Raw genomic sequence first — 24,392 nt, 5'->3', positions numbered from 1 at the left:
CTAAAGAAAATAAACACCGTCTTGCTACCTACTTGAAACAACTGGACAATGAAACTGACTCTAGAGTTGTAATGTTGTGATAAATCAACATGGCAGCCTGGAAAGTGTGGGTGTTAATGTCAGCATCTTGTTGGACACCAACTCAAAGAGGGGAGTGGATGCCTTGTTGGGAATTATTGATTAGAAATCTTGAGGGTTTCCTCTGGAGATACTGAAAGGCATTTTTCATATGGACTGGATTTTAAGGAACAAAGAATTTTAACAGCTTCCCAGTGTTGTGTGCTACCCTTGGTTTTACAAAGCAGTTCTTCCTTTCATCTCTCATGCCCCCCTTTTATTCCGTGGGTGGCCCACATGGTTATTAGCCAATTGACAATGAAGAAAAAGAGTCTGAAAACTTAAATAATTTTCCAAAGATCAAACATCTAGTAGATAATGGAATTTAGACGTAATCTTGGATCTTCTAACAGCAAAGCCTATGCTCTGTACTAATTTAAATGACTTCAAGTTTTCAGTTTAAAAATTTATTTTAAAAAGGGCACCTCGCTGGCTCAGTTGGAAGAGCATGTGACTCTTGGCCTCAGGGTCATAAGTTTGAGTCCCACATTGGGTATAATGATTACGTAAAAATACAATGTTTTTTAGAAAGTTTCTTTAAAAGGACTGGTATTTGCAAATATAATGGTGGCAGAACCACAGAAGATGACTTTTGGCTAAATGGAGAAAAAAGAAATTCTTTTTTTGTTAAATAAATATTTTATTTATTTATTTGACAGAGACATAGCGAGAGAGGGAACACAAGCAGGGGGAGTGGGAGAGGGAGAAGCAGGCTTCCTGCTGAGCAGGGAGCCTGATATGGGGCTCCATCCCAGGACCCCAGGATCATGACATGAGCCAAAGGGAGACGCTTAAGGACTGAACCACACAGGCGCCCGACTAAAGAAATTTTTAATTATTATTTTTGAGCTTACTATTTAATCAACTTTTTACTTTACTTACTATTATCACACTTAACTTTGTAACGAAATTAGTAAAATGTCACAATATAGAATAAACATGGCAATGTCATACAAATCATTCAATTTCTTTTTCAAATAGAGAATTGCTAATCAGAATTGTGCTACTTTTCATAAAAATAATGTTCTCTTACTCTGATCTCACACTGTAGAAACAGGACTTTAAAAATGACAAGAACAATAAAAGCAGGTATTTTAATACTTTAAAATTTTTCAGCAAGTAAGAATTTTAAGGAATTACAGGGAAGCATTAGTAATTTGCTGAGAAGTAAAGATACAAAAATAAAACTAAAAAAACCTTTAACAAATAACAATAAAGACCGTTTCCTCTGCAAGGTAAGGTCACGTCTTTGAAACGTCAGCATTTCCTGAAATGTTATATATGCACTAACTTTGCATTAATTGTCATTAAGAGGAATTCTATGTCAGAAAAAAAAAATGCAAGATTGATATTCCCTAGCGACCTATACTGAATGGCAAAGTAAATAGTACGTTATGACCAAACATGTATTTGTTCTTTGCAGTTAAGTAATTGAAAGATAAAACTGTTGAGTGTCTAAGTGGGGAGATAATTGAATATTTTACATAATCAAGCACCTTCCCCTAGAATTCATTACATATTCCAACATCGTAGCTGCTGAAAATGCAATTACGTTTTGTATTCAATCACTCAAAATTTTTCCGATGATTATTATTATTTTGGGGGGGCTCTAAAACAGCCATACCCTTTTTTTTCTCATCTCATTGCGATATTTTCCATTCAAAAAGGTGACACAACAAAATTAGGTGTCCTACAGACAACACAAGACACTCAAATAGAAGTCAAAATATTAGTGAGAATGACAATTTTTTTGTGAGCCAGCTAAATTCCCCCCAAGACTGGGTATTACTGGAGCTTTGGCAGTTGACCCGGGTTTTCCGTAATCCTGTTCATTCTCTGTTCTGTTCCCTGAAAGCTCCTCCAGCCTTTGTCCCTGATCCCTTGTTATTTCTGGTCTCAGGCATAGCAATTACCACTGCTGGAAAAACAACCCAAATCTCTCCAGGCCGTGTCTTTAATCCAAAGGTATATTGTTAAATAGATGTCAGCTGGGCAACCTTTCACTGTAGAAATACAGAGCTACCTCTCTAGCTTAAAAAAATATATATCAAAATGACAATATGATCAACTACTTATGGCTACCAATTAAAATCCACCAGAAAGCTATCAAGTTTTTAAAATAACATTCAAATTCAGCAGAATGAAGCAAACTTGGGCTTACTTACAATCATCGCAAGTACAAACTCGGTCTTCTTAGAGATATCATAGGTTACTTGTTCATGTCACATTTCACTGAGTCTACCTAAAATTCCTCGAGTGCCTTCTAAGAATCTGCCTTCTGATAAGTGTTCTATTGGAAATTTGGGAGAAAACAGGAGCACAACCTCTTGCACTACAGATGTTTGTAGAAAGTTGGGTAAAGTTTTGGCAATTGGCAATGGATTTCCCCACTGTTCCTAAGAATTGGTTGAATTCTACCGAAGTTCAGACTTAAGAATATTTTCCCCTCTTTTTTTCTTCTCAACTTATTATTTTTTTTTTTTTGTCTGGGGCATTTGTTTTATAACCAAAGTTGTATATGCAACCCTGTTTTTAGAGCATTTTTGAGTCACTTGTGGTGACATCTAATTCCAGACTCAACCTCAGTGCACAGAAATTGAAAAGCAGTGGAGAGGATTCATGCTCTGTTAGGCTCTTAAATGTAAAGAGTTTACTTTTTTACTTCCTCTTTTTTTCCCTGTACAGTGTAATCAGCAATAAAACTCATCTCTTGAGCGATGAAAAATAAATAAATAACCCAAGGTGTAAAATGCAAAGGACACATTTAACATTTAGGTATATTGCATTACCCCCCAAATGAAAACCCGTGCAGGCTTCCTAAAAATATAAATGAGTGATAAGGACCACATATAATGCATGCAGTTTTTTTCTTCTTATTCCTGGATTTTGGTCAATTTTTTGAAATAGTCATAAAATATAAGTCATGGGTTCAAATTGTTGCCCTATACATTCATAAACAATCTTTAGCCAAGGTAGGAATGGTGCTCCATTGGGAAAATGAAGGAAGAAGGACTTTGCTGCTAATCTCCCAACAGTGGTTAAATATCTCCCAGCTAATCCCATGTGGTATGATTTGCCATCCCACATCCGTGCTCCCCCACTCCTGGCCATACCTGCCTCTAGTGATCCTCTTGTTTCCAACAACCGTGCTCAATAGCAGAGGGCCAGGACTAGATCCATCCTGTCCGTGCGTTTGGCTGCAGCCCCAGCACCTAGCACAGCATCAGGCACAAGGCAGATGCTTAAAGTGCCTGGTCCTGTAAAGAATAGAGGCAAATTAATACTCTACCAAGTCAGTAGGCTAAAACCTAGCCTGGGGAAAAATAGATCAGAGCACAGGAGGCTGGGAGCATGTTAACAAGCCTGGTCCATTTCAGGGGCGGGGGGGGGGGGGGTGGGTGGGTGTGTGTGTGTGTGTGTGTGTGTGTGTGTGTGTGAGAGAGAGAGAGAGAGAGAGAGAGAGAGAGATACATTTGGTACCTTGCCTAAAAATTTCCCCCAGTAGCATTTCATGTAATGAAAACAAATGAGGTGATTTGATTTCCAAATCTTTCTTTCATTTTGAAAGGCAAACTTTTAACAAATAGCTACACACCTTAATATATTTTTCAGTAACTACAAAAGAGAACACAACCTTTCATGCAAAATAAAAATTGTACCAGGTAATGAAATTTTTGGCATGATAATCTGTTAAATTGAGTATCAAATACATTAATCAGTATGGCTATAAAAGCGGTCACTTTTCACGTGTTCATGAATGTTAGGCTCATGGGGTATTGAAGGATTTTTGTTTTCCTTTTTTAAAAAAATTTTTTCATTCAATCTATTTCTCCTGTATAAATAAAAATTTAAAAAAATTATGTTGCTTTGGGTAAATAATTAACAAAACCAAGTGAGATATTTTAGCTCTTTTTGTTTTAGATACTTCAAATTATTGTACATCTTGTATCAAGTCAAACAATCTTGAAAAAATCCCCGAATCCCCAGGAGAGACAAAAAGCAGAATGACTTCAGTTAGATACAATGCAATCGTCTCCTTTTTGCTGTTGTTCCTTAATGTGTAGCTTTCTTAATTAACTCTGAAATGTCCTCACCAAGATATTTCATTAACTGCTATACCCTGTTTTCTAACCTCAGGTATTTTCTGAGAAATCTTGGCAGAGTCTATATTTTCCTTTTAATCCCTAAAGTATCTGCAGCAATGGAAAATCAGTCTCCCATACAAGGGTCAACAAAAACCGTAGGTGTCTTGTTAATATGACTCACCTGGCCATGGACTTGCTCTCCTCAGTTACTTAGCTGAGTTATAAGGTCGCAAGAGGAGAGTGCCATACCCAGAATCGATATGAGCTGCCTGATAGACGTTTTATAGCACCATTATTAGTTCTGCCCCTGCTAATAATAGTTACAAGGGGTTTTGTTTCCCCTTTTTCTTTAAAAATATTTTCTAAAAAATATTTTTAGAAATCATTATTTCTCCCTTTTCCTATCCTCCTTCCCCCGTTCCCCACGTACTGAAATTCTTGGGAGGTGGAGCACAGGATGATCTTAGAGAAAAAAAGGCATTTGCTCACTTTGCGATGAATCAGCCTTGGATCCCCACTCACTGAGAAGTGCGCTGGCCATGCCATCAGCAGCAGCTGCAAGGGCATTGAAAATGAATCTTCTTATCTCTGGGTGTACTTTTTGACTTAGAGGCGGTTCTTCACTGTTTCATCATCACAGCTGTAATGGTTGCACACTCCTGGGCCGTTTGCTTTGCCATGGGGGTAAAACAGAGCTTCTCTGAGCACATTTCCAGGAGCCTTTGTAAGAGCAGTTATGGACCGAGCCTCAAGAGCAACCCCCAGAGGAATGAAATGAAAGGATCTCTCTTGTCTGGATAGCCACTATCTGATAAGGGTCTCGTCTGCATTTTCATTCTCTTTCAAGAGGTTTGGCTCTCTGTTCAGGAGCTGAAAGTAACATTTACTCATGGGTGACAAGGTCAAGTGTTCTGTGGGTAGTCTCGAGCACTGAGTGTCTGTGTTCTTCATAGGCTTCATTCAGCCAAGGTATGCATTGTGCCTCTGTCACCCACACAGCGCTGGGCACACGGGAGGACAAGCAGAATAGGTCTGTCTGTGTGCGGCGCGATAGCAGCACTTCTCAGGCTTTAGAGAATGTCTTAGGCTTTCTCTTCTTCGCTAGCAGGCCCTGCACTGCAATACTTGTGTGTGCCAGGGGCAGGGGGAGTTTCTGAGTGTGATAAACTGCTGGCTAGCCCAGTTAGGAGCTCAGTGTAGCCTGGCTCATTCTATACAGATTGTGACAGACGGTGGCAGTTGGGTCAGTGCCACAGCCCAGGACCTTGTTCCTCCTGTCAACTCCCAGGTTCCAGCAGAATGCCTCCGCTGTCCTCGGGGTGCTCTAATTGAAGTAAACTGAGTTGCGTTTTTCCTTTTCTTTGTTCCATTTCTGTCTAGGAATTTTGAGGTGACTGACTAGCAAAGTTAATTTTAAAAAATGGGGCCTAGGGTGTGGATGGATAAGAATAGCACTTATGAGGACACCTGGGTTGGCTCAGTTGGTTAAGTGTGTGCCCTCTGCTCAAGTCATGATCCCTTGGTCCTGGGATGGAGCCTCTTTTAGGACGTGAGCTCAGCAGGGAATCTGCTTCTCCCTCTCCCTCTGTGTGCATTCTTTCTTTCTCTGTCTCTCTCTCAAATAAATAAATAAAATCTTAAAAAAAGGGGGGGGGCACCTGGGTGGCTCAGGGGGTTAAAGCCTCTGCCTTTGGCTCAGGTTATGATCTCAGGGTCCTGGGATCGAGGCCTGCATTGGGCTCTCTGCTCAGCAGGGAACCTGCTTCCTCCTCTCTCTCTGCTTGCTTGTCTGCCTACTTGTGATCTTCTTCTGTCAAATAAATAAATAAAATCTTAAAAAAAAAAAAAGAATAGCACTTACTGTATTAAGTATCTGAGCCAGGTACCATTTATTGCCTTTGTAAGGGGACCTCCACTCTTAGCCCAAGGAGCTGAGTGACAATGGCCAATGAGAAGCCAATGCAGGAGGAAGGGGGAGCAAGGGCCAGGAAGCAAGGAGGCAGTTGCCAGGTGAGATCAGGTCTACTTGCAAGATGAGGAACCACACGCACCCTGAATGAGACTTTCAGGAGGCTCCGTGTATGTAATGTGTAAGGACAGTGAGTGGGGTTCTTAAGGTACCTGTTATAGCAGTTGCCAAAATGAAACTGGTCAATCATTATTGGATGACCTGAAAAAATGCGATTTTTCCCTGGAGAAAAGGGAAGTGGCAGAGAGACATCCATTTATTTGCTAAGAAGCACCCAGAAGAGTTGAAATAGAGATCAGCCTCTGACATACCCTAGGACGTCCCGCACATCTAATGTCAGTTGTAGTGTACTTGTCACTGTGGAAGCCCTAAAATAGGTATTAATCATTGCGAGGGCCAGAATTTCTGGCCTGAGAGTCTGCTTTCATGTTCTATTTCTTATATTCAGTTACTCGAGAAGTACTTACTGAATGCATCTGTGCACAGCACCAGGCACTGTTAAGGACATAGAATTAGATTTGGCTACTAGCCTGGATACCGTCTTCTTGGATATCTGATCTTCTATCAACTATATCAATAATAACTTTAAAAATGCACTCATATTTTGTCTCCATGTCCTATTTCCACCGTAGCCTGAAGAAAAATGAGTGCTTTGTGTAGTTTACTTGGCAGCAGTTTTCTTCTTTAGAATAAACTGTAAATGTCAAAAGATAGTATAGTGGAACATGCTGGAGGAATCCCCCAAATTGTTGTTTTGGTTTTTTTTTTAAAGTAAAGTCAAATTTGCCCATATTCTTTTAGAAGAAAAGCAGTCTGAGTTCAGCCAAATAGTATAGGTGAAAATATGAATAGAAGAACAGGAAGGAACTCAGGATTCAGTGGTCCCACCTTGGACTCTAGTTGTAGAAGTTTACTACAGGTGTCTATAAATAGGAATCCATTCCATGGAAATGTGAAATGGAGACCAAGATTTATATGAGAGAAAAAGAGTGAAATTCATTATACCTTTACTTGTCATAGGAAAAATAATATGGGGGCAGTTGGAGAAAGATAACTTTTAAAGGTTGAAATATGTAAATAATAGAGTGTTTATCAAGAACTTTTAATAATACATGGAATAATACCTGGAATATGGAAAGATGTTAAGTAAAAACAACAGCCCAAGTATACATATGTAAATATATATTTAATATACATATATATATTTACATATGTATACTTGGTCCATTGTATGTATATATACATATACATATATAGATAGTTTTTTTTATTATCTTGTTTTTAATCAAAAGACCAAACTGATCGGAGTGGTTATCTCTAAGTGGTAGGTTATTAGTTAGCTATTGCTGCAAACAACCACCTGCAAACACCACAGTGGTAAACATTGATAAGCATGTATTTCTTGCCCAAGTGTCTGAGTTTTGACAAGACTCTGGCTAAATTTGGCTGGGTTCCAGATCAGAGTGGGGTCACGTGTATTGTACGCATCTGTCATTCTCTTGGAACCAACGGCTACCCAAGGTGGATTCTTTCTATGGTGATAGCAAGTGTGCAAGAGAGAAGGACCAACTGTGCAAGCCTATTTTAAGTATCTCCTTATGTCACATTCATTGACATCCCAAGAGTCAGGACAGATGACATGGCCTCAGCCAGAATCAAGGGGACCCAGCCCACAGTGTACTCCCCCCACCATGATAAGGCCATGAGAAGGGTGTGAATGTGTACAACTGCTAGAGGGCAGTGAAGAATTGGAACCAATGGCTCGTCTACTGCAGTGGGATTAACATATCCCTCAATTTTCTTCTTATGTTCCTATATGTATAAATATTTTATGCTGTATAAATGCAGGAAAAAATAAAGTACTAGAGACATACAGACTAATGGGATAGAACTGAAAGCTCAGAAATGAGCTCTCACGTTTATGATTGGATTCTTGAAAAGGATGCCAAGGCAATTCAATGAAGAAAGGAACAGTCTTTTTAGCAAATGGCATGTAAATATGCAAAAGAATGGTGTTCAACCCATAGCTCATACCACGTACACAAATTAACTCCGAAGAAATCAAATACTTAAAAGTGAGAACTAAAACTCTAAAACTCATAGAAGAAAACATAGGCATGAATCTTAGTGACCTCACATTAGACAGTGGTTCCTTGAACATGATACAAAAGCAATGGAAGAAAAGGTAGGTCTGTCAGACTTCAGTAGAATTAAAAGCTTTTGTGCTGCAAAGGATACCAGAAAGAAAGTGAAGATAATCTACTGAATGGAAGAAAATATTTACAAATTACATATCTGGTAAGGGACTTGTGACCAGGAAAAAAAATGAGAACATCTTACAACTCACCAATGAAAAGACAAATACCCCAATGAAAAATGGATAAAAATATTTGAATGGACATGTCTCCAAAGTAGATGCCCCATTAGGCAGCAGGTACATGAAAAGCTGCTCAATATCATCCACTGGAAAAATGCAGATCAAAACCATGAGGACATACCTCTTCACATCCACTAGGATGATTAAAATTAAAAAGACAGCTAATAGTGTTCCTGAGGATGTGGATAAATTAGAACCTCCATAGGTTCTGGGTGAAACCTGTTGGTTCCCACTGTTGGTGGGAATGTGAAATGGTACAAATGCTTTGGAAAACAGTCTGGTAGTTTCTCAGAAAGTTATACATAGAATTACTATATGAATCAGCAGTTGCATTCCTAGGCAAATACCCCAAAGAGTTGAAGATCTATATCTGCACAAAAGTTTGTATGTGAATGTTCATAGCAGTATTATCATAATAACCAAAAAGTGGAAATAACACAATGCTTGTCAATCGATGATTAAAAAAAAAAAAATACAGGTTATATCCGTATGCAATGGACGGGGTGCCTGGGTGGCTCAGTCAGTTAAGCATCTGACTCCTGGTTTCAGCTCAGGTCATGATCTCAGGGGGGAGTCTGCTTGAAGAATCTCTCTTTTCCTATCCCGCCAGCCCCCACCCCTGCTCACTTGCTCACTCTCTGTCTCTCTAAAAAGATAAAAGTCAAAATAAAACAAGTAAATACTTGAAAACCTGAAGTTAAGTGAAAGAAGCAAGTTCACAAAAGACCGCATATTTTATGATTCTGCTTATATGAAATGTCTAGAATAGACAAATTCATAGAGATAGAAGGTATATTAGTGATTGCCTCAGTATGGGTGGGGGAGTGTGAGCAAAATGAGAAGTGACTGCCAGTGGTGGTGAGGTTTCTTAGAGGGTAAAGAAAATGTCCCTAATTGTGGTGATGATTGCCAACTTGGAGACTAGGCTAAAAATGATTGAGTTACATACTTCATAGAGGTGACTTTTATCCTGTGAATACATCTCATTAAAACTGTTATTTATTTATATTTTTTTGGAAGTTGCTCTAACAGGATTTAAATAGAATCCTAGGTAATTATTAGAACAATTCCAGCATAAAATCAATGTGTAGGTTTATCATGTATAGCTAAAATGAAGAACATATTTTGATTCAAAAAAGAATCCCAGTGGCTTAAGCATCTTGAGTTGTTAGTGACCAGTTTTTTTTTTTTTACTATTGCTTTTATTATTTTTTCACTTGTATTGAGGTACAGTTGACATAGAACATTATCTAAGTTGGTGTACGACATAATGATTTGTTGTAACTACACATTACAAAATAATTTTGCAGGGACCAATTCTTTACATGTAAAGCCAGATACAGGAAATCAACCAGAATGTAGAAACAGATGAACTATATAATTAAGCTTGCTTTATTAAGGTAAATTAGTACTCTGTTTAAATCAGGAGATAACTTAACTCATGCCTGGGAGTGTCAGTTGCTTTATATACGTTACCATAGCACCCCTATAAGCCGATTTTGCAGATGAATAAACTGAAACTCAGAGAATTTAGCCCATTTTGGTTGTGATACTCCCCACAGTCACATTGCCCACAATGGCAACACTTCAGTTGTGTAATTGTCATGATTAGTTTAAGAGAAACAGTGTAACAACTACTTAACAAGGACTAAGTCTCCTACTTGGTGGGGGGCGGCGTGGGGGGATGCCTCTTGAGAAACTTCCAATTATTTCAGGTTAAGTCTGAACATCATTTCCAATGGGAAGACCTCTCTGACTCTACTCTTTCTCCCAAGGGAATGTTCATTCTGCAGCTGAAGCTTTTTTATTTTTATCCTGTATTGAATATTATGTTTATATCTCTGTCTCTACTACTAGATGAGAGGGCAGGTCTTAATTTGATCTAGCCCGGTTTTGTTAGAATCCATCAGAGTATTCAGTTTTAAGGAAAGAAGAGGGAGTTTGTGTTGTTACAATAGGGAATTCCGTGTTTCTCTATTTGACGGTGGAAATGCAATGCAGAACATCACAAGGAAGCTGGTTTAGACTCTTGGTTCCGATCTGAGGCTGCTGCTAAGTCAGAATCTTGAAGGTGATTATTCTCAGTCTTTACCCTTGGGCCTCTGTTCTTTTAACTATTATTGAAGTCCCATCTTTTAAAATTAATGACCCAGTATGAAATTTCAGAACAGCTAAAATTGATTTGTCTATTTACTTACCTCTTTTAAATGTAAGATAAAATTGCATTTGTGTGTAAAATCCCCTAGCACCAATGAAAATTGCGATTCTACATTTTCTGAGAAATCTCTTTATTTGTCCTCTGGGAGATCTTAAACTTTAGTTGGCTTCTATTAAACTTTTATGAGAACAAAATGAGTGAATGACTTTTCCTCAAAGAGGTACTTTTTGTTGTTTCGAAGAAAGAATACATTCTTGAAACAGAACATGTCTCTTAAACAAATTACTCAGTGTTGCTTACACAAAAAAAGGGGGGTGGAAGTGGGGGAAGGGTTTGAGGTTTAACCAGCCTCAACTCCCAAATTGCAGAATATTAAGATTAGGTCAAAATTATGTTTTTTATCTGACTTGTCCAAATATCACTTCAAATATCTTCCTCAAGGGGCTTAAAATGTTATAAATTCTTATGTTTATGAGAAGCATTCTTTTCCTTTCTCTGTCCTATTTCAAAATAGAGATGCTCCTTGGAGCAGTGATGTTTTAAGGACACGGATGCCATAGGTCCTGGAGTTGGGTGCTGGCAGGTGGGGTGGGGAGCTCTGATCTCAGGGTGATCACTGCTGTTTAATGGTTTTTACCTCTGTTCAGCCATGTGTTTTTGCTTGAAATCAATCCCTCTGCCTAAAACCAGAACTAGGAAGAAATGGAGAAAGTATACAGCACTAAGGTCGACACAATTAATGCCCCAAGTTGATCAACCAGTTGTTTGTGACATGATAATCGTTGGTGGTCCCATGTCTTCCTATCCCCCTAACCACGAAAGCACACACTTGAAGGTTGCAGTAGGCTGAATAGTGCCCCCCAAAGATATCCACCTCCTAATTCCTGGAGCTTGCAAACATATCACCTTACATTGCTGATGTGATTAAGGTGATGCTCTTTCAATGGGGAGGTTATCCTGGATTATCCGGGGAGCTCCATGTAATCATTTAAGGTCCATATAAAGAGGTAGCAGAAGGTCAAAAAGGAAAGAGGTTATGTTGCCGGCTTTGAAGATGGAGGGAGGGAAGCCCTCTCTTGAGGCTGGAAAGGACCGCAAACAAAACAAACAGAGATTCTCCACAAGTGCCTCTAGAGGGAATGCAGCCCCGTGGACCCATCTGAGACTTGTGACCTCCAGAACTGGGAGGCAGTAAGTTCACATGCGAGGTCCTTCCACCCATTTTCCATGCCGCAGCCAGACTAGTCACGTGAAAACACAGTAGGTTTATGAAAACACCTGCTTAAAAAACCTCCAGTGCTTTCATGTTACCACAAAAATGACGTTCAAGGGGCACCCTGTGGAGTGCCCAGCACTGCATGGTCCAGTCCTGCCTGCTTTTCCGGATTCATCAGCGTTCACTAGTGATTCTGAGTCAGACCGTCTGAGTTGAATTCTGCTTGTGCTCCTCACTACCTGTGTGATGTTAGACAAATTAACCTCTCTGTGCTTATGTTTTCTCATTGGAAAAAACCTTATTGCTTGTTCCTGAGGATTAATAAAAATACAGTGCTTGACCCTGTTCTAAGCATACTGTAAATGACTATGTAGCCTTATCATTCCTGTGAGCATTCACACATGTGACTGACACATAGTAGACACTAAACAAACATTGGATGGATGGATGGATGGACGGATGGATGGCTGGCTGGAAGCAGCATTGCAGTCACAACTGTTTGACATACTCTGTTACTTCTCTCTGATTTGCAGAGATGATTCAGTTTTAAAGGAACACAAGCAAAACTCAGATGAACAGAGACAAGTGAACATTTTGGAGCCACATTTTGGCTACTAGGTATATAAACTTGAATAAAAAAATCTGATTTACTCAAGAAAGTTGAAAGGTGTCCACTCCTAAGGGAATCTTTAGCCAGCACTGAAGTGCAGGCCAGCCAAGTGATAACTAACCAGCACTGATAACTTAAGAGCGGGTTTGTATTTATAGCAGATAATGCTAAGCTGTTTTTAATCTCATTTTCTTTACTTTTTAATTACATGTCATCTTCTAACTGCAGAATAATACTCCTGGCAGTGGTGTTTCTATAGTATAATGGAAACTGGCCCTGCTCTATTCTAGTCCTCTCTATTCACATTTACTTGGGGGTAGATAACATACGATGAGAATACTTCCTATAGGAGTTCTGTGTAATAAATGTCAGTTCCTTTGCAGGTAAAATTGTATTTCCCTCAGGCTGGGTCTGCACTAAGAGGTAATAGTAAACCTTTAGGGTGCAGCAGAGAGGACTTTTGCTTTGCTTTGGTTGTCCTCACCATTATCCTGGGGCGGTGGGGGATGGGGAAATGGGGGGGGGGCGGGGATGAGTGGTATTCTGTCTACAGACTTCTGCTTTAGTTTAATGGCCTCAAAGTTCTTCATTCTACCTTCCTTTGGAAATACTTTAATAGTTGAATTTATTTGAATAAGCATTTCTTGAGAGCCTTTTTAAATATATATTTTTAAACTTTCATGTTCTAGTTTTTGGCTAAGATATGGAAAGAAAATATTTGGTCAGATTTTTTTTCAGGTAAATTTACATAAAGGAAAATTTACCCATTTTAGTGTCCTGTTCATGTGTTTTGACAGACACACAGGTGCTCACCACCACCCTCAGGATATAGAACCATCCCATCCCCCTCAAAGTTCACTTCTGCCACTTTGTAGTGAGCCCCTCTGGCCATCTGTAGTTCCCTGTGGCAACTGGGCTGTTTTCTCTCTCTATACTGTTGCCTTTTCCAGGAGTCATAAGAATAGAATCTTTATGTAGCCCCCTGAGTCTGGCTGTCTTTATTTTAGATTTAGATACATATCAGGAGTTAACTCTTTTGTATTGCTAAGTGATATTCCTTTGTATAGATGTACTACAGTTTACTTATCCATCCATCTGTTGAAGGAAATTTGGCTTTTTTCCAAGTTTGGATGATTATCAGTAAGACTACTATTACCATTCACATAATTTTTTTTTTTTTTTTTTTTTGAAGTGGGCTCCATGCTGTGGGCTCACAGAGCTTAAACTCACGGCCCTAAGATCGAGACCTGAGCAGAGATCAAGAGTTAGACACTTAACTGATTGAGGCACCTGGGGACCCCACATACATTTGTTAATGGAACATAAGCTTTCTTTTCTCTCGTTAAATATCAAGTAGTAGGATTGCTGGGTTGTACATTAAGATTAGATATAACTTTATTAGAAGCTGCCCAACTGTTTTCCAAAGTGATTGCAGCAGGTTGTATTCTTATCAACAGTGTATGCGTTCCGGTTGATCCACATTGTCCGACGCACTTGACATTACCAGGTTTTTGATGGAAACATTCCAATAGGTATGTAATGGCATCTCATTGTGGTTTCAATTTGTATTTCCCTAATAACTGATGATGTTGCCTGTCTTTACATGCCTGGTTGCTAACCATGTAGCTTCTTCTGTTATATTTCTTTCTGTATTATAATCTGTATCTCTATACTTTAAGCTCTTATTAAAAGTAAAACTTACTGGGGCACCTGGGTGGCTCACACAATTAAGTGTCTGCCTTCTGCTCAGGTCCTGATACCAGAGTCCTGGGATAGAGCCCGGAGCCCGCTCCCTGCTCAGTGGGGAGTCTGCTTCTCCCTCTCCTGCTCCCACTGCTTGTGCTTCCCCTTGCTCACTCACACGCTCTCTCTCTCTGTCAAATAAACAAAATCCTTAAAAAAATTAAAACTTATTTATATTTGCTGCCACTGAATAAAAATACATTTGTTTTTAAATTATTAAACTTGAATCCCAAGACCTTGCTAGATCCGCTTATTCTAGTAGTTTTGTCAATTCTTACGCAGTTATGGCATTTGAAAAGACAATGTTGCTTCTTTCCTGATTATTTTTTTCTGATGTTAATGGTTATGAACTATGATAAATATTGAAAAGAAATTGTGAAACTGGACATCTTTGGCCTGCTATCAGGGGAAATATAGTCAATATTTTACCATTAACTATGATGGTAGCTGTACATTTTTCAAAAATGCCCTTCACCAGATTAAGGAAGTCTCCTAACTTAGTTTTCTGAGAGTTATTGTCGTTAATAAGTGTGGTCTTTAAGTGCCTTTTCTGTACCTATTGGGATGCTCATACAGTTTTCTTTTTTAGTCTGCTAATATGGTGAATAACAATGACTGATTTTCAAATGTTAAACCTATCTCGCATTCCTGGGATAAACCAAACTTGATCTAAATCCAGTTTGCTGGATTCAGTTTGCTAATATTTCATTAAATATATGTTTCTAGATTCATGTGCATATTGATGTATAAATTCTTTTTTGGTTATATCTATTTCAGGTTTGTTATCAGTGTCGTGCTGGCCCCAAATAAGAGGATAAATGTTTTCCCTTCTATTTTCTGAACAAAAATTTCACAAGATTGGTGTTATTTCTTCCCTAAGTTGTTGATAAATTTGACCACTAAAACCATCCGGGCCTGGAATTATCTTTGTGGGAAGCTGGTTGAACAAACTTCAATTACTTTAATAGTAAAGGACTATTTAGATTTTTAAATTTCATTCTGTTTCAGTTTTCATGCCTATTTCAAAGAATTTGTCCATTTCATCCTCAGTGTCAAATTTGTTGGCATAAAATTGTCCAGAACATCTTCTGTTATCTTGTTAAAGTCTGTGTGTCTATGGGGCTATGCTCTTTCACATTGAATTCTCTGTATTTTTTTTTTTTTTTTTTTTTTTGCTTGGACAGCCTCGTTAGGATATATGAATATATTCATTTCCATTGAATGAATATGTTCATTCGATGCTTGGTCTCTGAACAGCAACTTGGAAAATTAGTACTGTGCTTCTCAAAATGGGATACCTAGTAGCCCTGAAGATAAGAGGTGTGATCATTGGAAACCACAGAAATACTATGGCACATGAATTGTTTTTTTGGAAAAATTTAGGGAAATTAAAATGCTATTTAAAAGACTATACTTCTGAAAACACATGATGCAGATTTTATTTTATTTATTTTTAAAATATTTTATTTATTTATTTGAGAGAGAGGGAGCGTGCAGGAGCCAGAGGAGGGGGAGCAGGAAAAGCTGACTTCCTGCTGGGTGAGACGACCATCGCAGGGCTCCATCCCAGGACCCTTGGATCATGACCTGAGCCAAAGGTAGATGCTTAACCCACTGAGCCACACAGGTGCCCCTATTTTATTGTTTTTAAAGATAATGGGTAAATTAATTGAAAATGTGCCTTTTTAAGGATTTAGAGCTTTACTTCTCCTTTGCCACTTTATTTACTCTTCTCTGCCTTGGAAACAATGAAAGAACTGAGTCAAATTCAAGTTTTTCACTTGGTAGCTGCAATAGCCTTCAGACTTGACAAAAAACAGGTGGAAAATAAAATATGCCCAGTAATTTCAAGGAACCAGAGGGCTTAAATTTAGAAGTAGTGTGTCTGAAACCTTCTGCATAGGTCTTGACGAAGTGTCTCAGGCAAGAATAATAACATTCACTGTGCATTCCCTCCTTGCTGGGAAGTAACATGACATTAGGGCCTGGTAACCCCCTGAAATAGGTTTTATTGACCTTCTCATTTTACAAAGGAAAAGAGTGATACTTGTCCAAGATCGCACAGGCATGAAACGCAGGTGGCCGTTTGACCACCCCAGGGCACGAGAGAGGTGTAGGGAGATGTAGTTAAAAGAAGTAAAAGACTGCGGTGCCTCGAATTCCCCAGGAGCACCGCCTGTGGTGAAGGGTCGCAGGCTTCAGAGGCGCGGAAAAACCACGCTCCGCCTGTAGCACTGTCGTAGGGAGGTGGGAGGGGCGGAGAGAGAGCCCACTCGGGCCCCGCCCACGTCCGGCTGCGATTTCCCCATTCGCTGACGACAGACGCGCGGCCGTGACGTTACGGCGTCCGCTGTCCGGAAGTGCGCGGGGTGGCGACGACGGCGGCGGCGGTGGGGCTGGTGAGCGGGCGCAGGGGGCGTGCAGGTGCGCGCCGCAGGGAGGGCAGCGGGGCGATGAGCGAGGCTAGCCTTCCCTCCCGTGGGGCCGTTTGGTGCGGGGAGGGTGCGAACCTGGGGCGGTGAGAGGCGCTCTTTCCACGGCGGAACCGAGCTCGACGTGCAGGTCGTGGGGCCGCGTCCCTGCCACGTTCCAGTGACCGCAAGCTGAATCATAGGGCTTCCCCGGGCACTTTCCGTTCTTTGTGGCCGGGCCCCCGGGGGTCTCACTAAGGGTCTTTGGTCTGGCACCTGGTGTGAGGGGCGGGACACACCACTTCAAGGCCAGGGTCCTCAGCGGGTTTCTCTGATTTGAGGCGGAGTTGGAAGCACTCTGTTTTCTTCCCCACGTGGTCTGGGCGGGGAGGACGCGTCTCGCCCCCTGGTGGGAAACGCCGCTTTTTGGAACTGGCTTACCACGGAAGGGAATGGCTCCCTAGTGGTTTGCGTAGGGGCCACTTGAAATCTTGCTCGTCCCTCACGGAGACCCACTTCACATGGAGAGTGTGTGGGTGAGACTCAGGAGCCGGCAGGACGGGAAGGAATGGTGAATGAGAAAAAAGCGGGCCGGAAGACAAGTCTTGGGAAAATGTTTTAGTGCCTAGGAAATGCCCTTGGGACATAATCTTCGGTGCCGGTGGGGAAGGACAGTGGCAAACATGTGAATGTGCCGTGTTTTGAGTTTCCTTTTCTGCAACCCCTGGTCTTGGCAGCCTGCTCTCCTGAAGCTTTAATTGAAACCCATCGCTCCAGAGAGTAACAGTAAAATGCATAACGCGACTCTAGCACTAAGTGCTTCAGGAGTACAAAACTGCATAGCCACAAGCCTAGATCTGGTCTCAAATTGTCACTGGTTTCAGTGTTTTCATCTGAACAGGAGATGAAGGTCTCTCAGATATTAAATAAAATTGCAGTATATCCCTTTATTTTCCTTCCCTTGTAAATTTCATTATCGTACCTGCATGTTTGTCTTGTAGATGTGTGGTTGGTGACTCTGCCCCCAGATGCTGAGGTGCCTGAATCCCTGGCGCGGGCCATTACTGAGCTGTAGTTGGAGTAGGCTGTGCCTTTTCAAGCAGTTTCTATTTACAATGAAGTTGCAGTCTCCAGAATTCCAGTCACTGTTCACAGAAGGATTGAAGAGTCTGACAGGTGAGAGATTAGGATGCTTTCTTCCATTGGAAGGCGGGGTAGATGGAGAAATGGAGGCTTAATGTTTTTTAGCCAACACTCAGGGTTGTTTTTGTTTTGCTGTTGAGCTAATGAAAGAAAGGTTTATTGTAGGCAAGCTAAAACTATAGCCAGACATAAAAGAGTCAGGCAGTGACTTCAGTTAAAAAGCATGGTTCTTTTGTATGTTATGCTGACTACTTTAAAGATACATTACAGAATTGGGCCTACTAACTTCATGAGTAGATTCTTTTTGTTTTTTGTTTTTAGATTTTATTTATTTATTTGACAGAGATCACAAGTAGGCAGAGAGGCAGGCAGAGAGAGAGAAGGAAGCAGGCTCCCTGCTGAGCAGAGAGCCCGATGCGGGGCTCGATCCCAGGACCCTGAGATCATGACCTGAGCCAAAGGCAGAGGCTTAACCCACTGAGCCACCCAGGCGCCCCGAGTAGATTCATTTTTTTCTTGTTTTGTGGATGAGGAAAGAGGCTTAGGGACATGCCAAATTTTTTTATAATAACTAGAGAGTTATGCAGTCTGCTTTCAGTATCTAGCTTGTAAACACCAAGCTATATGTCCTTCCTGATCATAAATGCCTTCTGAGTGAACTGAAGGCAGAAGGAAATAGGAGTCTCCTCCGTTTGTACACATGCCAGACTTATTGGAAGGGGCACAGGAAATGACCTAAGTCCCTGATTACATCAGCTTCATGTTGCTTGCCACAGTCTTACCATTCCTTACTTAGGTCCTCAGTATCAGCTATGCTGTTGCTGAAGCAGCCACACGGCTGCATTTCCAAGCCGGTGATATTTTATGGACCCTTCAGAAATACATAAAGGTATTTGTGTGTAGAAACATGACCGGTACAGTGGCAACCCAGGCTGTGCATTAGGTTCATCTGGGGAGCTTTTAAAATATGCAGATGCTGGGGTCCCATGCTGACCTACCGGACTGGAATCTCTGGGGAGGATGGGCATCTATAAATTTTTATAAGAAGTCTACTCCATTAATTCTGATGCACAGAAGGTGGAGGAACCGTGGCATTAAATTGACTTTCCTTGTATGAGTTTATTCCCAGAGCTACTTTTCTATTCCTGAATTTAGATGCTTTTTTAGATACATGTCAGAGGTTTGTGGTCCAGAACTTGTTGATTCAAACAGATACTTCATGTGGTCTTGAAGTGGAGGGTCTAAAGCTGATACTTGATGCTGAGTTGTCATTACAGTGAAAAATGCTAGAAACTCCAGTCCATAGAAATACCAGTCACATGTGCAATGTGTACTTTTCTAGTAACCACATTCAAGGTAGAAAGAAATGGGTGAAATTAATTTTAATAATTATTTTTGTATAGCCTTTCATTTTATCATTTAAGATACCATCATTTAAATATAAATTTATGTAAACATTATTATTGAGCTGTTTCACATCCTTCCTTGCAAGTCCTTGAAATTTAGAGGTTAGCGCATCCGACCATCTTAATTCAGACTCACTACATTTCAGGTGCTCGGTTCAGTAACTACATATGCCTACTGTTTGAACAGAACAAGTTGAGAAGCTCCAAATCTGAGTTGAATTCAAGCTTGTTCTTTTCTTTATATGCCTTTCCCAGCTCCTAATCTCATCTTCAGTTGCAAGAGGCCTCTTGGAAGAAAGGTGCCAAATGCTTGGATGTAGGTAATTAACTCTTAGTGGCCTGTTTCAGGTCCTTCTGCATTTTTCTTTTGGAAACAAGGCTCTGGATATTGATTGCTATAGGTTTTGAACATCTTTTATTTTAACCATTTTCATTTGGCTTACTAACCCTTACCTCAAGAGTGGAATTGTCTCCACCTTAAGAGGTGAAATCCTATGGATTTAGAGACTCAGTATGGTGGGAAGATACAGATCTCTTTACCGCAGGGTAAAGCCTGGCACCAAAGCCTGGCAAATGGTAGCGTGGACATATTCTAAAGTTGACTTTTTTTAGGGTAGAGTGGAAGTGGCAAGAATGGAATCTTTTAGCGCAAAGCTCATCAGTTAGAAAATCAAATAGTTGGTTTTACCCGGTTTTTGCTACTAAGACTTGCGTATTCTGGGAAACAAGATGTTTTGCATGAAAACAGTTCTCTCTCTCTCTCTGTCTCTCTCTCTCTCACACACACACACACACACACACACGATGGCTATTGTGCGGTGATGCTATGCAGTTGAATACTATACCGGTTCTCGAATCCTAGTAGCTGCTTTGCCACATGTGAAATTAGTTTCCAGCATGCAAGACTTAGGGAAGCTAAGAGAGTGGATTATCTGTACACTGTATAGGATTTTATAAGTTGTCAGTTTATTTCATGTAATTTTTCCTTTTGCTTGAGGACAACATCGTAGAGGCATGCTAGGGGCATAGGAGATTTTCCCCCCATTCTATACATGAGACTGAACTTCCAAACATTGTTTGGACAAGCCAGGGCTTCTTTGGCTACTTGCCTGTGGTCCATAAGAAATGCTGGGCATAGCACTCAGTGGTTAGCTTTTAACTGCTTTGGTATGTGCTGTCATAAAGCCATCATAGTTACTTTGGGAACAGTAGGAACACCTGATCACTCTTCCGGTTTGGGAGCTCCTGGAAACACTGAAGAACAGATCGTTTATTTTTTGGTAGTAGTAGTCATGCCATGAAATGGTCTTCCCATTTTAGTTCTACTTTCTGCATCCCCTGCCTCCAAAACTTAAAATTCAAAATTATAAAGGGAAGAAGTTAATGAAAATTAGATTGAAAAGTAAATTAAAAAAAAGACAATCATAAAAGTTTTCTGACATAATATCCTTTTGATTGCTGATGATAATAATTACAAAGAGTTTACTATTAATAGTTTGGAATGATGAGATTATGCATTTCTTGAGTCTCAGGCTTAAATTTACAATTAAATTTAGTTATAGTAGGTATTATTCTTTTGACTATATCATTGGAATGTGGATTTCTTTGTAATTGCAGATACCAGTAATTGAGGAAAAAGTGTGTCTGAGCTTGATAATTCCTACTCTTCTAGGTCATTATAAAGTCATTGCATTATTTACAGTTTTTATGGCTGTTCCACACAGGCACATACGTAATGCCTTTCTCAGTTTTATTATAATGTTAGAATTTTGAGTTTTTTGGAAATAGTTATCCATTTCCATGTGGATAATCAAAACGATGAATAGATTACTTTGAATTTTGGATCTCTTTGTGTAATGCAGTTAATTATTAGGTGACTTTGAACTTAGAATTTTATTTTAGTTGAGTTAGCATGAGACTCTTAAAACAGGTTATCCTGTATTCAGTCTTGACCTTCTTCATCCTGTTAAACTAGGTTCAAGTGAAAGTAAAACTTACTCATTTTTTGCATTTCACAATAGTTTCCTACTGCAGTGAAGGAAGAAAACCTTTAAAAAATACACTTTCCAGTGAGGTCACTCTGATCTATTTATTTTTTTTGAAGCGGGGATATCACAGTTAGGTTCTGTCATGAGCCGTGTTGGTGTAAAGACGGGTGAGATAGGTATTCTACCCTGAATGAACAGGCAATTTTAATATAATTAGTATGCATAAAAAATAGGCTTCTGTAGTAGCTCAGAAGAGATTGATTTAACTCCACCATTAGGAGAGGCTTCCTAACCTGAATCACAAAAGATGAGTAAGGATGAGCTAGATCAGTGTTTTTCTCCTTGTGGGTAGTAAGCCACTAGTGGACCGTAAAGTCAGTTTGGTGGTCATGACCAGCATTAGAAAAACAGAGGAAAAGAGGGTGGAATAGATGAGATTGTGTGGTATGAAGTAACGGTATTTCCTGAAAGTTAGGTTTAGGTATGAGTGACTGACATGCAAAATGTCTTTCTGGTGTGAGTTGTGCACCAAGACATTTCATGGCCAGCTGCTTGCTAGGTGAGTAAGTTGGGAAGGTGTTTGGGTGAAGTGACCTGTGCAAGCAAAGTTACAGAGGGAAACTACAGGAACAGTTTGAGGGTAAAGCGTGGTGCAGAGATTAGTGAGAGAGGAGACAGAAGTGGGTCTGGGAGCCCTGGTATAATGTTCTGCAGAAATGTGGATATTGTGCTGGGAGTAGTCAGAGCAACAATGGCATGGCCTAATGAAGTGAGTGATTTAGAACCCTCTGTCTAGACGGTGGAAGCGGGATTTCAGGGGGCTGGTGTAGCACTCCTGTTCAGGAAGGAGACGAAGAAGCCCTGAACTAGGGAAAAATGAGGATAGAGTCCAGAAACATTTTGGCAGTCTTTAATTTACTGGGTCATGGACCTCTATAAATCTCATGAAAACTGGAGTAACATATATGGTTTTTTTGTTGTTTTGTTTTGTTTTTCTGACTACCATACATGGTTTTTATATTTTAAGAGACCATGAACCCTATATGAAAGAACCCTTACTAGAGACAGAGTCAGTAGGACTTGATTAGAAATGTGGAATGAAAGGAAATGAACACATACTCTTGGAAAGGACTTCGGGTGGTCTGGGACAGCTAAAAATTTAAGGCCAGAAGGTAGAGGGAGGGAGCATGTGTTACTTAGTAGCAGATCATTTTAGGTAGTCTCCAGAGTTGGGCTGAAGGTTTAGGAAGAACAGGAAGAGGAAGAGGATGAGGATGAGCAAGCACAGATCTCAGGTAGGGATGGAGGTTAACATACTGGCTTGAGATTAGGGATGCCAGAACTCTGATGTATTTCGCTGAGTGCTCAGGTCAGTGCCCTCCAGCTAGAGACCAGGTGAGTTACTGCTCCTTGCAGTGAGGGACGATACTGACCATGGAGAACGTTGGAGTATTTTAGCCAAAGGTTTTTAGAAAGGACTTCTTGTAGGGTTTGTGCTTGTATTCTGTGTTGGGGTGGGTATAAAAAGTGCAGTTTTCCTGTGGGTTAGGTGGTATCAGAAAGCAAGGATAAATCTGTGATGGGTATCTTGATTCTTACCTAGAAGTTGAGAACACGGCTCTCTGCTTTCTCACCTTTTAGGTGAGAAGATGAGAACACAGCGCTATGCTCTGCTAACCAATGGGTAAATAATAAGTCACACGTATTAATTGTCATAAGGTGGTGTCCTTGACAGTGTTCATGTCTTCTGTGTTCAGACATGATTACTAGTTGTCTTCTTTTAACCGATCTGTCATGGTCACCGAGTGGACTTGTCCGATGTGGATGTTCTCTGACATTGTGTTCAACAGGAGAACAGCAGGGCCCGACTGTGGGTGCCAGTTTGTGGCAATACCAAGGCTCAGGGGGTTGTATAAGGCCAGTTCCTGGATGTCATTCTCCCTGGGTGCCATATACTGTCCTTTGGTCGTGAGTAATTAACAGTGGACTTTGTCTTATCTAGTACCTAGAGGAGTCCGTTCTGGGTCTCCTGTACTGAGGCCCTCACAGTAGTTTGAGATTTCCTGTGGCTTTTCTAGAGCTCAGAGAGGAGCAGAAATAAACATTGTATGCAGATTAGTTCTTGATAGATTCTTAGAGGTAACATCATCACACCTGGGGTGATAGACTAATGTTGTTTGACAGTGTCATAGTTTCATGCATGAACATTGTAGCCTCAGCATCAATACGCAAAGGGAAATATGTCTAAGAACACCTCAAATTTCTGAAGTATGCACAGAAACTTCGCGAAAAAGCAGAATTGTTCACTTTTTGGTTATAAATAAAATGTGTATCGGTGACCTTGCGGGATTGTGGAAGATAATTCAGAAGACAATTCTGAATTATATTCTGAATCTGCCAAGAAAAACAATCTGCAAATTCCCTGCTCTCACAGTTGTGAGAGGCATTCTACTCTAGGTAAGTCACTTCATTTCTGTGGGCCTTATCCTAATTTTTTTTTTTTTTTTTTTTAAAGATTTTATTTATTTATTTGACAGACAGATCACAAGTAGGCAGACAGAGAGAAGGGAGGAAGCAGGCTCCCTGCTGAGCAGAGAGCCCGATGCGGGGCTCGATCCCAGGACACTGGGATCATGACCTGAGCCGAAGGCAGAGGCTTCAACCCACTGAGCCACCCAGGCGCCCCCCTTATCCTAATTTTTATATGGAAGGGCGCAGTTAATTTCTACTCTCCCTAATAGATTGGAAAAACCTTGTACTTCTGTAATTCGTAAATAAATTGAAGTAAAAAATATTCTTTCTCCTTTCAGAATTATTTGTCAAAGAAAATCATGAGTTAAGAATAGCAGGAGGAGCAGTGAGGGATTTATTAAATGGAGTCAAGCCTCAAGATGTGGACTTCGCTACCACTGCGACCCCTGCTCAAATGAAGGACATGTTTCAGGCCGCGGGTATTCGTATGATAAACAACAAAGGAGAAAAACATGGAACGATTACTGCCAGGGTGAGTGGAAGGTTTGACAGCAATTACGTTGTCTTTTTTGTAATTTTTAAAAGTTTTGTGTGTTTTTTTTGTTTTTGTTTTTTTTAGTTTTGAAAAGCAAGTGACAAAAAACTACTAAAAATATGTCCGTCTCTCCTCCGTCTTACACCCTGCATCCTCCTTTGC

At 40.3% G+C, this 24,392-nt stretch overlaps 1 protein-coding gene across 2 annotated transcripts in view; it reads left to right on the top strand.

The window, feature by feature from the left end:
- Positions 1–16,609: 16,609 nt before the first annotated feature.
- Positions 16,610–24,392, top strand: part of TRNT1 (tRNA nucleotidyl transferase 1) — a 19,228-nt gene continuing 11,445 nt past the window's right edge. Inside the window, exons 1-3 of one of the 2 annotated variants that reach the window (XM_080811910.1) lie at positions 16,610–16,674; positions 17,688–17,862; positions 24,034–24,227. In XM_080811910.1, the coding sequence (XP_080668036.1) occupies positions 17,715–17,862; positions 24,034–24,227 (342 nt within the window). In that variant the 5' untranslated portion in view covers positions 16,610–16,674; positions 17,688–17,714. Of the gene's footprint in view, positions 16,700–17,687; positions 17,863–24,033; positions 24,228–24,392 lie in introns of both variants that reach the window. The other variant, XM_080811911.1, reaches the window with a different exon arrangement.

The sequence above is a fragment of the Martes martes genome (assembly GCF_963455335.1).
Source record: "Martes martes genome assembly, chromosome: 1".
Lineage (NCBI taxonomy): Eukaryota > Metazoa > Chordata > Mammalia > Carnivora > Mustelidae > Martes > Martes martes.
The sequence above is the reverse complement of the archived record's forward strand: the minus strand, read 5'-3'. Positions and strand labels throughout refer to the sequence as shown.